This window comes from Pseudophryne corroboree, chromosome 4, assembly GCF_028390025.1.
Source record: "Pseudophryne corroboree isolate aPseCor3 chromosome 4, aPseCor3.hap2, whole genome shotgun sequence".
NCBI classification, from domain to species: domain Eukaryota; kingdom Metazoa; phylum Chordata; class Amphibia; order Anura; family Myobatrachidae; genus Pseudophryne; species Pseudophryne corroboree.
The window spans coordinates 53,998,678-54,016,252 of NC_086447.1; the positions used below are offsets into that span (position 1 = coordinate 53,998,678).

The window sequence follows — 17,575 nt, forward strand, 5'->3', positions numbered from 1 at the left end:
CGAGGCCGCCGGGTGTATGTCCCGCCTCGGCTGCAGCTGCGGCTTTGCAGTACGCTACAAGCTTGTGTCACAACTTACAATATATAAGGAACATTTATATTAAACAATGGATATTTCTATATGCAGTGACTGAACATTTAAAAAATGCTATTTGACAGACACACTGCGTGTGAGCTGTCTCCTAACGACCGTTTCGCATGAGCTTAATCATAGGAGAGTATGGTAGTGAGTATGATTAGATGTCTTGTGCATTTGGATAGGGAGTGAGTATAGGTTAGATGTCTTGTGCACTGGGTTAGGGAATGAGTATGGGTTAGATGTCTTGTGCATTGGGTTAGGGAGTGAGTGTGGGTTAGATGTCTTGTGCATTGGGTAAGGGAGTGAGTATGATTAGAGGTCTTGTGCATTTGGATAGGGAGTGAGTATAGGTTAGATGTCTTGTGCACTGGGTTAGGGAATGAGTATGGGTTAGATGTCCTGTGCATTGGGTTAGGGAGTGAGTATGGGTTAGATGTCTTGTGCATTGGGTTAGGGAGTGAGTATGTGTTAGATGTCCTGTGCATTGGGTTAGGGAGTGAGTATGGGTTAGATGTCTTGTGCATTGGGTTAGGGAGTGAGTGTGGGTTAGATGTCTTGTGCATTGGGTTAGGGAATGAGTATGGGTTCGATGTCTTGTGCACTGGGTTAGGGAGTGAGTATGATTAGATGTCTTGTGCATTGGGTAAGGGAGTGAGTATGGGTTAGATGTCTTGTGCATTGGGTTAGGGAGTGAGTATGATTAGAGGTCTTGTGCATTTGGATAGGGAGTGAGTATGGGTTAGATGTCTTGTGCACTGGGTTAGGGAATGAGTATGGGTTAGATGTCCTGTGCACTGGGTTAGGGAGTGAGTATGGGTTAGATGTCTTGTGCATTGGGTTAGGGAGTGAGTATGGGTTAGATGTCTTGTGCATTGGGTTAGGGATTGAGTATGGGTTAGATGTCTTGTGCATTGGGTTAGGGAGTGAGTATGGGTTAGATGTCTTGTGCACTGGGTTAGGGATTGAGTATGGGTTAGATGTCTTGTGCACTTGGTTAGGGAGTGAGTATGGGTTAGATATCTTGTACATTGGGTTAGGGAGTGAGTATGGGTTAGATGTCTTGTGCACTGGGTTAGGGATTGAGTATGGGTTAGATGTCTTGTGCACTGGGTTAGGGAGTGAGTATGGGTTACATGTCTTGTGCACTGGGTTAGGGAGTGAGTATGGGTTACATGTCTTGTGCACTTGGTTAGGAGTTAGAGTTGTGGTAAGGGTCACTACTGTGCATTCTTGGTAAAGGAGTATTGAATAGTAGAACACATGGCGTTGTGATTAGTCGTGTAGAACACATGGCGTTGTGAATAGTTGTGTAGAACACATGGCGCTGTGAATAGTTGTGTAGAACACATGGCATTGTGAATAGTTGTGTAAAACACATGACATCTCCTATATAATAGCCCTATTCTGTGACCTTGTGATTCATTTGCTAACGCTGGGCGGAGTCACAACAGTGGGCGGAGTTATTCAAATGAGTCACAGAGATCTGGCCAAATCTACAGGAGACTAGGAGCAGAAGCAGATAGCATGGGCATTGGGCATGGCACAGGCAGGGGTGCAGACCTCCCAGCTTTCTGCAGGAGCTTTCTCCAGGCAGAAGGAGGGACACACACTCGGCGAAAAGGGGGCGTGGCTTCACGGGAGGGCCCCCGTTTTCGTCAGTGAGGGAGCATGCCCAGCGCTCTGTGAGCTGCTGGCATGCTCCCAGGGGCTGATTATGAGTCCTGGGGGCCCAGGGCACTTGATACAGTGGAGCCCTATCTCATTGCTGTGCCTGCTGTGGGTTGGGGGCGTGGCCTAATCGCGGACCGCGCGGCCACGCCCCCTTATGCAAATTCCGATATTTATTTTTTTAATGGGATTTTGGCCCCTCAGCTAGGGCTAAATCCAGAAGGGGTGGTCGCTCCCCCGTACACACCCGCACAGGCAGAAGAAAGCAGGGAGACTGCTGCCTCCCTGCAACACCACAGACCTGCCAATATGCAGCAGCGTGTGCTGACTGTAGCACAATGCTGCCGCTGTTGCTGGCAGGACGGGGGGGGGAGCTTCTGAGCTGGGACAGAGCTACTCCAGCCGGGGGGCCCCCTAAAACTGTGGGGCCAACGGTACGTATCCCCTGCCCCCCCCCCCCCCCTTAATCCGGCTCTGCTGCTGGAACCCCCCCATTAATCCGTACCCCCTGATGCCCCCTCTCCCTCTGTCTCCACTATTCACCGCTGCTCTGCTAAGCAGAACAGCGAGTACAGGAGCTTTCCAACTGCCCCCCCCCCCCCCCCCCACCGCCGGATACTGCGACCCGCGGGTGGGACAGCGGGACAGACCCCAAAAAATGGGACTGTCCCGCGAAAATCGGGACATTTGGGAGGTATGGGGTTGTGTGAGGGGTATGTCATACAGACAGACGGGCACCGGCTCACTGTGTGCTTGACCCCCCACATCGGCATACTCAGCAGGGTCTCTCTGGTGCAGAGGAGCGTCACTTTCTGGCACACTCCACGCTTCTTAGCTGCAGTTTTGTGGGGCACCTGCCGCTGTGCAGGTTCCATACTGCCTCTGTTATCTCCAGCCCCGGCAACCCCACCGCTAGCTGCAGCGCTGCCACCCGCAGTGGAGTGCGCCCAGCTCATTCACACACTTTAGCTGGCGGGTAGCACTGCAGAAATCCGAGCTGCTTGCAGGCTCTGACCCACTCCTCCCTCCAGCCGCAGCGTCTCCTGGGAGCTAACCAGTCACTCCCAGTCTCCCCTTACCACAGTGCCCGGAAGCCGTGAGGTCCGCGCCACGTGCATGCTATGACCCCCTCCTCCCTCCAGCTGCAGCATCTCCAGGGGGCTAACCAGTCATTTCCAGTCTCACCTTACCACAGTGCCCGGCAGCTGCGCGAGGTCTGCGGTGTGTGACCGAGGAGGGGGGGAGGGATGCGGATGGGCAGAGAAAGCAGGACTCCAGCCTGAGAGAGTCAGCCATGCCAAGTCTCCAGTAGCAGCAGATCCCAACAGGTTGGAGTGGAACAGCAGCAGCCAGCAGCAGTGACTCCGGTAAGACACATCTGTCTGTCACCACTGTTTTGTCCCTAATACCAATCTCTCCCGTGCCCTGTGTTCTGTCATGTCCCTGTCACCCCTGGCCTTGCCCTGCCACCCTTATCCTGGCCCTTTCACCCTTATCCTGGCCCTTTCACCCTTATCCTGGCCCTGTCACCCTTATGCTGGCCCTGTTACCCCTATCCTGGCCCTGTCACCCCTGTGCTTGCCCTGTCAACCCTATACTGGCCCCGTCACCCCTGTCCTGGTCCTGCCGCCCCTACCCTGGCCCTGTCACCCCTATCCTGTCCCTATCATTTCTGTCCTGGCCCTGTCACCCCTGTCCTGGCCCTGTCACCCCTGTCCTGGCCCTGTCACCCCTGTCCTGGCCCTGTCACCCCTGTCCTGGCACCGTCACCCCTGTTCTGACCCTGTCACCCCTGTCCTGGCCCCGTCAACCCTGTACTGACCCTGTCACCCCTGTCCTGGCCCTGTTACTGCATACCCTCCAACTACCTTTTATGGCATGTACAGTACCCGCAGCGCCTCCAGACCTCTCCCCAATGCACCACACCTCCGCTCCTTCCCCTCCACCACATGCGGCACTCCACCCCTCCCCCACATGCTGTGCCTCCAGACCCCCTACACCACCCGTGGCTCCCACTCCTCCACCCCTTCACCACCCACAGCACCTCCAGGCCCCTTCCACCATTCACCCCCCTTATATGTCTCCCCCCACACCTGCCCCCCTCCATCCGCAGCATCTGCAGACACCCTCCTCCATCAGCGGTCCCCCCCTCCCCCACCCCTCCCCCACCAATGGCACCCCCGCACCAGCCCCTCCACCACCTGCAGCACCTCCGGACCTCCTTTCCTATCCGCCGCAACACCCGTACCTGCCCCTACCCTACCCATGGTGCCTGCGGTCCCCTACCCAACCCCCGGCACTCCCGTCCCTTCCCATCCCACAGCACCTCCGGAACCCTTCACCCATCCACAACATCCCCACACCTGCCCCTCTCCCACCCGTGGCACCCCTGCCCCTCCCCCACCTGCAGTGCTTCCGGACCCCTCCCCCATCTGCATCCCCCACTCCTCTGCCCCTCCCCCACGCGCAGCACCTCCCGAACCTTCCCCATCCGGGCCCCACCCCCACTTCTGCCTCCCCTCCACCCGCAGCATCTACAGACACCATCCGCAGTCCCCCCCGCACCCGCTACATTCTGTACATCGTGCCCTGCAGGTGCTGTTCACGCCGTCGCAAGGGGCTGCGCCTCCTTCACCATCGCACGCCCTTTCATTGTGCAATATTTAACCACTAACAAAGGAATGCAGGTAATACTCCATATAATACAAATATTAAACCCCAGAAAGGCATGCAAGGGTTAAGGGGGCGTAGCTCCTTGCGACGGTGTGAAGAGCGCCCGTAGGTCGCGATGAAGCACCTAGTTGTGAATAATTGTGTAGAACACATGGCATTGTGAATAATTGTGTAGAACACATGGCATTGTGAATATTTGTGTAGAACACATGGCGCTGTGAATAGTTGTGTAGAACACATGACTTTGTGAATAGTTGTGTAGGACACATGACGTTGTGAATAGTTCTGTAGAACAGAACACATGACGTTGTGAATAGTTGTGTAGAACATATGGCATTGTGAATAGTTGTGTAGAACACATGACTTTGTGAATAGTTGTGTAGGACACATGACGTTGTGAATAGTTGTGTAGAACACATGGAGTTGTGAATAGTTGTGTAGAACACATGACGTTGTGAATAGTTGTGTAGAACACATGACGTTGTGAATAGTTGTGTAGAACACATGACGTTGTGAATAGTTGTGTAGAACACATGATGTGAATAGTTGTGTAGAACACATGGCGCTATGAATAGTCGTGTAGAACACATGGCGTTGTGAATAGTCGTGTAGAACACATGGCGTTGTGAATAGTTGTGTAGAACACATGACTTTGTGAATAGTTGTGTATAACACATGACGTTGTGAATAGTTGTGTGGAACACATGGCATTGTTAATAGTTATGTAGAACACATGGCGTTGGGAAAAGTTGTGTAGAACACATGGCTTTGTGAATAGTTGTGTAGAACACATGGCTTTGTGAATAGTTGTGTAGAACACATGGCATTGTGAATAGTTGTGTAGAACACATGGCATTGTGAATAGTTGTGTAGAACACATGGCTTTGTGAATAGTTGTGTAGACCACATGGCGTTGAGCAGTGTATTACGGGAAGAGTTAAACTGCGTCTAGAGAGAACGACTTTCAGCATCATAAATTCCTACCAAGCTTCCCTACAGCCATAATAGGTTGATATTAGATTAAATTGCAATAGCCAAAGGCAGTAATGTATTCAGCCTGTCCATATGGCTTACATTGTATTCCTACAGTACATATGTATTAACTTATAGCAATCCAACATGATAAATCACTGTACTTAGCATTGCTTTCAGGAAACCTATCTAGCAGCAGCGAGGTTCTGTCTTCTGAAGACCTGTCTCCTCCTAGGGACATTTCAGCGGTTAGCGAGCTCCAAGGCTCCTGCCAAACGACATGTGAAAGTGAGGAGTCTGGCTAAGTCTAATCGGTGCGGTCTGAGGGATTAGGTAGCGGTAAGAGAGCTGTCTTTGAAGTGGAGAAAGCCACTTGGAACTCATGGAGATCTGCAGCTGGTGATTTAGAACAAATCGCTTTGCTTTTATGTGTTTATTCATAACACAAATCTTCCGAAGCTGTAAATCATGAACCTATTAGCTGACAAACTACACAGTAACTTCCACCACTCACTCAGCAAGAGGTGAAGGGGGAAAACCTAGCGGGAGAGAAGATTTCACTAATCTACAAAGCAACACCTAAACCCACATCAACAGTACAAAATGTGGCATTACTCGGGAGGAATGCACCTAAATTATAATCCATGTTTTTCAAATCCCAGAACAATAGAAGTGGCGGTCGTTCCATATCTGGTACAGTGCATGCAAAATTAGGGCCAATTATAGACATGTCAAACATAGAATAGGCCCACGCAAAATGCACCTCAAATAATATTAGTGATATCCGCAATACATCTCCGAAAACTATCAGGAAATAATCCTAACTCACAAAAAAAAAAAAAAAAAAACAAGAATTTTTTTATCAGGCACAGCACACTGGATTTCAAAAGCAGGTATCTATCACAGAGATCCCATAGTCTCTCCTTTTCCCCAAGCAGTGTGAGAGAGCATTGATCAGGCTGAACCTTTCTAACACACACATACAGCTGAAAGCCGTAAATAGCTTTCTGTGAGGCTAAAAGCTCAAAGACCCAAACTGGACCTAAATGGATGGAGAACCCGCCCTCTCTTCTCACATCCAACCCCAGGTCCCTAATCCAGTTCTTGCCAAAAGCTCTCAGCAGAACCAACACAATATTCCTGGGGTTTAAAAACACATAGATAAGAAACCTGGGGCAAATATACCTACCTTCCACCACTATTCCAGCGAACTTGTCACAATATTTAAATATTTAGGTGTTTGCTTATTGCTTATCTGTGTGGATAAGTTATGTTACCTAGGAGACTGCAATCATAAAAAGGGCTGTAATTATGGTTTTCTGGGCTCTGAGAGGCACAGAGTAACTCACTTTTTCCTAGTGAATTCATAAATTACATTCACTTCTCTTTTAAATGAAGTAATTTAGGAAGTGTTTCAGATTATTTTACACCGTGGTCCATCCAAACCCTCCCAATAAAAGTATAGGATGAGAGCTGAAGACCACAAGCTCTAAAATGGAGCAATGCTCCTGTAAGCTGTCTTGCTGAGTGTGAATGGGTGTGTTCTCCTTTACACATTAAAGGCTAGCCGCTAAAAAATATACTTTTTTTAAATGTTTTTCTTAAAAGAAAATCTGGTTCCTGGTCTGCTCCACACAACTCTGCACTTTGCACAGAATACCCCCCTCAGGCTGTGCACACCTCATACTCTGCAATGTGGACATTGTGCTTGTAAAGCCCAGGCGCATGGTGGAAATTCAGGTGCTCTGCGGGTCCAGAGCTGGGTTCGCGCTACAGCGTAGACGCTTTGCACTTTGTAGATGACCTGACAGCGGGAGACACGGGCACACAGTGGCAGGCAGGGAAGCAATGCGTTTGCTGCATTTCTAGAAAGTAATGTGCAGAATCCTAGAGACTCGAGCTCTGTAATCATGTCTTGGACAATAGGCAGCAGCATTCTGAGATGTTGATAAAAGCCTGAAGTGTGTGAGATCAGAGGCGGAACTACCGCTAGTGCAACCAGTGCGTTGCACTGGGGCCCGCCTCTGTCCAGGGGCCCAAAGCATGTAATGAGTCAAACTGACTCATTACATGCCGCTGTGTGCTGCGGGCAACCGCTGCCCGCAGCACACAGCCGCCCGGAGAGGAGAGGAGCGCAGCAGTACGGGGGGGAAGGAGGAGGAGGGAGGTGGAGGAGGGAGCCGCAGCAGCGCTTTGTTACTGGTGGAGGCGCAGCTGCTGCCCCTCTGCTTCACTATAGGCTGTCTTCCGAGAACAGCCTATAGTGAAGCAGAGGGGCAGCAACAGCAGTGCCTCCACCAATGACACAGCGCTGCTGCGGCTCCCTCCTCCACCTCCCTCCTCCTCCTTCTCTACTGCCCGGGAATCGTCAGAAGCTGCACCGAGGAGCCTGAGCCAGCGGAGAGGGTAAGTATAATTCTTTCTTTCTTTCTTTCTTTCTTTCTTTCTTTCTTTCGACTGCCTGCCGCAATGTGTAAAAATGGGGAATCTGCCGCAATGTGTAAAAATGGGGAATCTGCCTGCCGCAATGTGTAAAAATGGGGAATCTGCCTGCCGTAATGTGTAAAAAGGGGGAATCTGCCTGCCGCAATGTGTAAAAAGGGGGAATCTGCTGCCGTAATGTGTAAAAAGGGGGATGCTGTCTGCCGTAATGTGTAACAAGGGCACGCTGTCTGCCGTTATGTGTAAAAAGTGTACGCTGTCTGCCGCTATGTTTAACAAGGGCACGCTGTCTGCCGTTATGTGTAAAAAGTGTACACTGTCTGCCGCTATGTTTAACAAGGGCACGCTGTCTGCTGTTATGTGTAAAAAGTGTACGCTGTCTGCCGCTATGTGTAACAAGGGCACGCTGTCTGCCGTTATGTGTAAAAAGGGGACGCTGTCTGCCGTTATGTGTAAAAATAAGATTTTACTTACCGATAAATCTATTTCTCGTAGTCCGTAGTGGATGCTGGGGACTCCGTCAGGACCATGGGGATTAGCGGCTCCGCAGGAGACAGGGCACAAAAATAAAGCTTTAGGATCAGGTGGTGTGCACTGGCTCCTCCCCCTATGACCCTCCTCCAAGCCTCAGTTAGGATACTGTGCCCGGACGAGCGTACACAATAAGGAAGGATTTTGAATCCCGGGTAAGACTCATACCAGCCACACCAATCACACCGTACAACTTGTGATCTGAACCCAGTTAACAGTATGACAACGTAGGAGCCTCTGAACAGACGGCTCACAACAAGAACAACCCGATTTTTTTGTAACAATAACTATGTACAAGTATTGCAGACAATCCGCACTTGGGATGGGCGCCCAGCATCCACTACGGACTACGAGAAATAGGTTTATCGGTAAGTAAAATCTTATTTTCTCTAACGTCCTAGTGGATGCTGGGGACTCCGTCAGGACCATGGGGATTATACCAAAGCTCCCAAACGGGCGGGAGAGTGCGGATGACTCTGCAGCACCGAATGAGAGAACTCCAGGTCCTCTTTAGCCAGGGTATCAAATTTGTAGAATTTTACAAACGTGTTCTCCCCCGACCACGTAGCTGCTCGGCAGAGTTGTAATGCCCAGACCCCTCGGGCAGCCGCCCAGGATGAGCCCACCTTCCTTGTGGAATGGGCCTTGACAGATTTAGGCTGTGGCAGGCCTGCCACAGAATGTGCAAGTTGAATTGTGCTACAAATCCAACGAGCAATCGTCTGCTTAGAAGCAGGAGCACCCAGCTTGTTGGGTGCATACAGTATAAACAGCGAGTCAGATTTTCTGACTCCAGCCGTCCTTGAAATATATATTTTCAATGCCCTGACAATGTCCAGCAACTTGGAATCCTCCAAATCGCTAGTAGCCGCAGGCACCACAATAGGCTGGTTCAGGTGAAACGCTGACACCACCTTAGGCAGAAAATGAGGACGCGTCCGCAGTTCTGCCCTGTCCGAATGGAAAATCAGATATGGGCTTTTATACGATAAAGCCGCCAATTCTGACACTCTCCTGGCTGAAGCCAGGGCCAGTAGCATGGTTACTTTCCATGTAAGATATTTCAAATCCGCCGATTTGAGTGGCTCAAACCAATGGGATTTGAGAAAATCCAAAACTACATTAAGGTCCCACGGAGCCACTGGGGGCACAACCGGGGGCTGTATATGTAGTACTCCTTTTACAAAAGTCTGGACTTCAGGAACTGAAGCCAATTCTTTCTGGAAGAAAATCGACAGGGCCGAAATTTGAACCTTAATGGACCCCAACTTGAGGCCCATAGACAATCCTGTTTTCAGGAAATGTAGGAATCGACCCAATTGAAATTCCTCCGTGGGGGCCTTCCTGGCCTCACACCACGCAACATATTTTCTCCAAATGCGGTGATAATGTTGTGCAGTCACCTCCTTCCTGGCTTTAACCAGTGTAGGAATGACCTCTTCTGGAATGCCTTTTTCCCTTAGAATTCGGCGTTCAACCGTCACGCCGTCAAACGCAGCCGCGGTAAGTCTTGGAATAGACACGGTCCCTGCTGAATCAGGTCCCGTCTTAGAGGTAGAGGCCACGGATTTTCCGTGAGCATCTCCTGAAGTTCCGGGTACCAAGTTCTTCTTGGCCAATCCGGAGCCACGAGTATCGTTCTTACTCCCCTTTGCCGTATAATTCTCAGTACTTTGGGTATGAGAGGCAGAGGAGGAAACACATACACTGACTGGAACACCCACGGTGTTACCAGAGCGTCCACAGCTATTGCCTGAGGGTCTCTTGACCTGGCGCAATACCTGTCCAGTTTTTTGTTGAGGCGAGACGCCATCATATCCACCTTTGGTTTTTCCCAACGGTTCACAATCATGTGGAAGACTTCTGGATGAAGTCCCCACTCTCCCGGGTGTAGATCGTGTCTGCTGAGGAAGTCTGCTTCCCAGTTGTCCACTCCCGGAATGAACACTGCTGACAGTGCTATCACATGATCTTCCGCCCAGCGAAGAATCCTTGCAGCTTCTGCCATTGCTCTCCTGCTTCTTGTGCCGCCCTGTCTGTTTACGTAGGCGACTGCCGTGATGTTGTCCGACTGGATCAACACCGGCTGACCCTGAAGCAGGGGTTTTGCCAGGCTTAGAGCATTGTAAATCGCTCTTAGCTCCAGTATATTTATGTGAAGAGACATCTCCAGGCTTGACCATACTCCCTGGAAGTTTCTTCCCTGTGTGACCGCTCCCCAGCCTCTCAGACTGGCATCCGTGGTCACCAGGACCCAGTCCTGTATGCCGAATCTGCGGCCTTCTAACAGATGAGCACTCTGCAACTACCACAGAAGAGACACCCTTGTCCGTGGTGATAAGGTTATCCGCTGATGCATCTGCAGATGCGATCCGGACCATTTGTCCAGCAGATCCCACTGAAAAGTTCGTGCGTGGAATCTGCCGAATGGGATTGCTTCGTAAGAAGCCACCATCTTTCCCAGGACTCTTGTGCATTGATGCACAGACACTTTTCCTGGTTTTAGGAGGTTCCTGACAAGTTCGGATAACTCCTTGGCTTTCTCCTCCGGAAGAAACACCTTTTTCTGAACCGTGTCCAGAATCATTCCCAGGAACAGCAGACGTGTTGTCGGGGTCAACTGAGATTTTGGAAAATTCAGAATCCACCCGTGTTGTTGCAGCACTACTTGGGTTAGTGCTACTCCGTCCTCCAGCTGTTCTCTGGACCTTGCCCTTATCAGGAGATCGTCCAAGTAAGGGATAATTAATACGCCTCTTCTTCGCAGAAGAATCATCATTTCGGCCATTACCTTGGTAAAGACCCGAGGTGCCGTGGACAATCCAAACGGCAGCGTCTGAAACTGATAATGACAGTTTTGCACCACGAACCTGAGGTACCCTTGATGTGAAGGGCAAATTGGGACATGCAGGTAAGCATCTTTTATGTCCAGGGACACCATAAAGTCCCCTTCTTCCAGATTCGCTATCACTGCTCTGAGTGATTCCATCTTGAACTTGAATTTTTGTATGTACAGGTTCAAAGATTTCAGATTTAGAATAGGTCTTACCGAGCCGTCCGGCTTCGGTACCACAAATAGCGTGGAGTAATACCCCTTTTCCTGTTGTAGGAGGGGTACCTTGACTATCACCTGCTGAGAAAACAGCTTGTGAATGGCTTCCAATACCGTCGCCCTGTCTGAGGGAGACGTTGGCAAAGCAGACTTTAGGAACCGGCGAGGGGGAGACTTCTCGAATTCCAACCTGTAACCCTGAGATACTACCTGCAGGATCCAGGGGTCCACCTGTGAGCAAGCCCACTGCGCGCTGAAATTCTTGAGTCGACCCCCCACCGTTCCTGAGTCCGCTTGTAAAGCCCCAGCGTCATGCTGAGGGCTTTGCAGAACCCGCGGAGGGCTTCTGTTCCTGGGAAGGAGCTGCTTGCTGCCCTCTCTTACCCTTTCCTCTGCCTCGGGGCAGACATGACTGTCCTTTTGCCCGCTTCTTATAGGACCGAAAGGACTGCGGCTGAAAAGACGGTGTCTTTTTCTGTTGGGAGGGGGTCTGAGGTAAAAAGGTGGATTTCCCGGCAGTTGCCGTGGCCACCAAATCCGATAGACCGACGCCAAATAATTCCTCCCCTTTATACGGCAATACTTCCATATGCCGTTTGGAATCCGCATCACCTGACCACTGTCGTGTCCATAAACTTCTTCTGGCAGATATGGACATCGCACTTACTCTCGATGCCAGAGTGCAAATATCCCTCTGAGCATCTTGCATATAAAGAAAAGCATCCTTTAATTGCTCTAAAGTCTGTAAAATACTGTCCCTATCCAGGGTATCAATATTTTCAGTCAGGGAATCCGACCAGACCACCCCAGCACTGCACATCCAGGCTGAGGCGATGGCTGGTCGCAGTATAACACCAGTATGTGTGTATATACTTTTTAGGGTAGTTTCCAGCCTCCTATCAGCTGGATCCTTGAGGGCGGCCGTATCAGGAGACGGTAACGCCACTTGTTTTGATAAGCGTGTGAGCGCCTTATCCACCTTAGGGGGTGTTTCCCAGCGCGCCCTAACCTCTGGCGGGAAAGGGTATAATGCCAATAACTTTTTTGAAATTAGCACTTTTCTATCTGGGTTAACCCACGCTTCATCACATACATCATTCAATTCCTCTGATTCAGGAAAAACTACAGGTAGTTTTTTCACCCCCCACATAATACCCCTTTTTGTGGTACTTGTAGTATCAGAGATATGCAAAGCCTCCTTCATTGCCGTGATCATATAACGTGTGGCCCTACTGGAAAATACGTTTGTTTCTTCACCGTCGACACTAGATTCAGTGTCCGTGTCTGGGTCTGTGTCGACCGACTGAGGTAAAGGGCGTTTTACAGCCCCTGACGGTGTCTGAGACGCCTGGGCAGGTACTAACTGGTTTTCCGACCGTCTCATGTCGTCAACTGATTTTTGTAATGTGCTGACATTATCACGTAATTCCATAAACAAAGCCATCCATTCCGGTGTCGACTCCCTGGGGGGTGACATCACCATTACCGGCAATTGCTCTGCCTCCACACCAACATCGTCCTCATACATGTCGACACACACGTACCGACACACAGCAGACACACAGGGAATGCTCTATTGAAGACAGGACCCCACTAGCCCTTTGGGGAGACAGAGGGAGAGTTTGCCAGCACACACCCAAGCGCTATAATATATATGGGAACAACCCTATAGAAGTGTTGTATCCTTATAGCAGCTTAAATATAGTAATATCGCCAAAAAAAGTGCCCCCCCTCTCTGTTTTACCCTGTTTCTGTAGTGCAGTGCAGGGGAGAGTCCTGGGAGCCTTCCTCACAGCGGAGCTGAGCAGGAAAATGGCGCTGTGTGCTGAGGAGAATAAGCCCCGCCCCCTATTTCGGCGGGCTCTTCTCCGGAGTTTGTGAGATCTGGCAGGGGTTAAATACATCCATATAGCCTCAAGGGCTATATGTGATGTATTTTTTAGCCATAAAAAGGTATTATACATTGCTGCCCAGGGCGCCCCCCCAGCGCCCTGCACCCTCCGTGACCGCTGTGTGAAGTGTGCTGACAACAATGGCGCACAGCTGCAGTGCTGTGCGCTACCTCAGGAAGACTGAAAAGTCTTCTGCAGCCTGCTTCTGGACCTCTTCCATCTTCGGCATCTGCAAGGGGGGTCGGCGGCGCGGCTCCGGGACCGGACTCCATGGCTGGGCCTGTGTTTGATCCCTCTGGAGCTAATGGTGTCCAGTAGCCTAAGAAGCCAATCCATCCTGCACGCAGGTGAGTTGACTTCTCTCCCCTAAGTCCCTCGATGCAGTGAGCCTGTTGCCAGCAGGACTCACTGAAAATAAAAAACCTAAAAACTTTTTCTAAGCAGCTCTTTAGGAGAGCCACCTAGATTGCACCCTGCTCGGACGGGCACAAAAACCTAACTGAGGCTTGGAGGAGGGTCATAGGGGGAGGAGCCAGTGCACACCACCTGATCCTAAAGCTTTATTTTTGTGCCCTGTCTCCTGCGGAGCCGCTAATCCCCATGGTCCTGACGGAGTCCCCAGCATCCACTAGGACGTTAGAGAAAAGTGCACGCTGTCTGCCGTAATGTGTAAAAAGGGGGACGCTGTCTGCCGTAATGTGTAAAAAGGGGATGCTGTCTGCCATAATGTGTAAAAAGAGGAATCTGTCCGCCATAAGGTGTAAAAGGGTCTCTATCTGGTCTAGTGGTGCTACTGTGCGGCGTAATTTGAATAATGGAGACTACTGTGCACCGTTTTATGAATTGGTATTATTTTGTGGCCACACCCCTTCCCCACGAAGCCACGCCACTATGTATTGTTTTGCATGCAGGGGCGGGGCTCCGATGCCGTTTCTTGCACACAGTGCTAAAATGTCTAGTTACGGCACTGTTGCAAGGTATCCATTTCTCTGGCCCTGAGCAGGTCCCCCTCACCAGATCCTCTCCAGGGGTGAGGGGGTGTACTTGGATGGGATGGGGGGGGGGGGGGGGGCAAAGCATTTTGTCGCACCTGGGCCCACCGCTCGCTAGTTCCGCCACTGTGTGAGATCCTAGCTATTGTACTGCCTACATGTCCTATTAAAGAGGGGATGTCCAGTGGGTAGAATGCCCTATAGAAAATGGCTTCTTAAGAATGAAGGCATATCAAGTTGAATTTATTTGATTCGTACAAACAGGCACATCAACCTCATAATTGTCAGTATGACTTTAACCTGCTGGGAGTCTTTCCTCTGTCCACTGTGACAATCTCAGTATGTTCTGGTGTCTCAATTATCCTCTACACATCCTGAAGCTGCCCCTGTCACATGCAGCCCTGTCCTCACTGACACATCACTCATCTCCTGATATACTCTGTGCTGCTGGGGACCCTGCTCTTCCCACTATATAACTCTCAGTCTGTGTCTTCCTGCTACCTCCATTCCCCTCCTCACATCATGTCACTGTCCCTGTCACATGCAGCCTTGTCCTCACTGACCCATCACTCATTCCTGATATACTCTGTGCTGCTGGGGGACCCTGCTCCTCCCACTATATAACTCTCAGTCTGTCTTCCGGCTGCCTCCATTCCCCTCCTCACATCATGTCACTGTCCCTGTCACATGCAGCCCTGTCCTCACACAGTCACATCCCTCATCTCCTGATATACGCTGTGCTGCTGGGGACCCTGCTCCTCCCACTACATAACTCTCAGTCTGTGGCTTCCTGCTGCCTCCATTCCCCTCCTCACATCATGTCACTGCCCCTGTCACATGCAGCCCTGTCCTCACTGACACATCACTCATCTCCTGATATACTCTGTACTGCTGGGGACCCTGGTCCTCCCACTATATAACTCTCAGTCTGTCTTCCGGCTGCCTCCATTCCCCTCCTCACATCATGTCACTGCCCCTGTCACATGCAGCCCTGTCCTCACTGACACAGTACTCATCTCCTGATATACTCTGTGCTGCTGGGGACCCTGCTCCTCCCACTATATAACTCTCAGTCTGTGGCTTCCTGCTGCCTCCATTCTCCTCCTCACATCATGTCACTGCCCCTGTCACATGCAGCCCTGTCCTCACTGACACATCACTCATCTCCTGATATACTCTGTGCTGCTGAGACCCTGCTCCTCCCTCTACATAACTCTCAGTCTGTGACTTCCTGCTTCCCCCACTCTCCCCCACATCATGTCACTGCCCCTGTCACATGCAGCCCTGTCCTCACTGACACAATCACAGAAGCGGGCAGGTTACTGCCTCCTACATCTGACGTCACCTGAAATACTTGGTGCTGCTGTGAGCGTTCTGATGACCTCACCTGCTGCAGGAGGTACAGGAGATAAGGACTCATAACCAAAGGCAATAGTCACAGTCACCATTAAGAACCTGGGAACCTTCGTACTTACCACCTTGATGAGCTCAGACGACGGACGTTCCTCTGCATTTTCAGTCAAATCCATTCCATTCTTCCGAATCCTTCTGCAAAGCAGAACATAGCAAACGTATGTCAGATATTCCTGGCGGAAGCCACCCATGGCGGTCTGTAGGCAAAGCCACTGTAGGTACTGTACCCGCTGTAAGTGCCTGTATTGACATTCATTTGCCCGGCTGTGCCTAACTCTCTGTCAACCAATGACAAACCTGGGAGAAACAGTGCAAAAAAAATAAATAGACAGCGCTTTTCTGCCCTGTTGTACCCCAGGCGTCTGCTGATGTAGTTACTGACCGCAAAGACTGAGAAACACGTCTGAAAATAATTTTACTTTATGCCTATTTTATGACCCCATACTCTCTGTCATGACTGGAAAATCTGATCACTGCTTAGTAAGTTGGCCGGTGATTCCTGCCCAGTAAGGCCCGCATTTGCTGGTGTAGATCTTAGTTGCGTCGTATAATAACGCCGTCCGCTCCCAGCAGACATAGATGTGTAACAGGAATGGAGATGTCTCTTAATTGGCAGAATCAGGGGAGTCAGTGACACTTAGATGAGAAGTCAGCGACGCATTAAGAAATAATTGGATGTGTCACCTCCGTTAGTAGAAGCACAAACGTTGCGTCCGTCATTTGCATTCATGGGTAATTCCATTAATAACAAGTGGTATAAACATGATCATTAGCAGGGCTCTGAGCGAGTGAATCAGTGGGGACAAGCCGGTGGATTGTCTGAGTCCGGACCTCTGATCCTGGATTCACCAATTTTGACCCAAAAATGGGATAAATGTATTAAGGTGGGAGATTTTTTTTTAGAACTGTTGATGTTACTCATAGCAACCAATCAGATTCTACGTACATTTATCTAGCTGCCTCTAGAAGATAACAGATAGAATCTGATTGGTTGCTATGAGTAACATCACCAGTTCTAAAAAAAGTAAATTTACCCCAATGACCGTGCTACATGGCCCAGGCAGCCTCTCTGCAATTGCTGCGGAACAGCTGGGACACCCTAACCCATTATTTGTTCCCTGTAAAAGACCTTTAAAATACTTGTAATGGGAAATGCGTTCTGGGCCGAATTTACTAAGAAAAAAAAAATGGCAGTGTGCCCTGTGATAATTACACCAGCTCAGGCTGGCGAGATCCCAGGGCCGCACTGCGATAAGATGCCTTCTGCCCAGCTTTCTCTGGCCCCTGGCAGAGAAGGTTGTGCGGGACCCGGCCAGTGTGATCAGCTGTGTGTCCGATGGACACACAAGCTGATCACATGTAAAAAGAAAAAAAAAAAAGTAAAAAGAAACATACTTACCAGTCCAGGAGCTGGCGATCAGTGCTCCGCTGCGGGCTGCTGGACGCCGGGTCATCCATGTGCTGTGCTGTGACCCCCGGTGCAGTAAAGTGACGCTGCAAAACGGCAGCTCTCTTTACAGCACCGGGGGTCACGGCAACTCACAGGATCCGGCGGCCGGCAGCCCTGCAGGAGCAGCGATGACTGGCTCCCTGGACTGCTCGCAAGCTCTGTCCCTGCATGCGATAATTGATACATCCATGCAATGTAATCAATTATCGCAGTGCGGATTTAGGCAGATTTTATCACCTCACATGATACATAGGCCCCTCAGTCACAGACATACAAGTGTCACATATTAATCAGCACAGTCTCCTGGTGCGTCCTAGTCGCTCAGAGGCATTTTCAGCAAAAAAAAATGACGCCTGATGTTAGCAGTGCTGCACGGGACTTGCCGGCACCTGAAATCTTACGCTGCATACAT

At 50.4% G+C, this 17,575-nt stretch overlaps 1 protein-coding gene across 1 annotated transcript in view; it reads right to left on the reverse strand.

Moving 5' to 3' along the window:
• LOC134908857 (uncharacterized) overlaps positions 1–17,575 on the reverse strand; it is a 340,940-nt gene that overhangs the window by 138,757 nt on the left and 184,608 nt on the right. Inside the window, exon 3 of the mRNA XM_063915045.1 lies at positions 15,776–15,848. Within this exon, the coding sequence (XP_063771115.1) occupies positions 15,776–15,848 (73 nt within the window). The remainder of the gene's footprint in view (positions 1–15,775; positions 15,849–17,575) is intronic.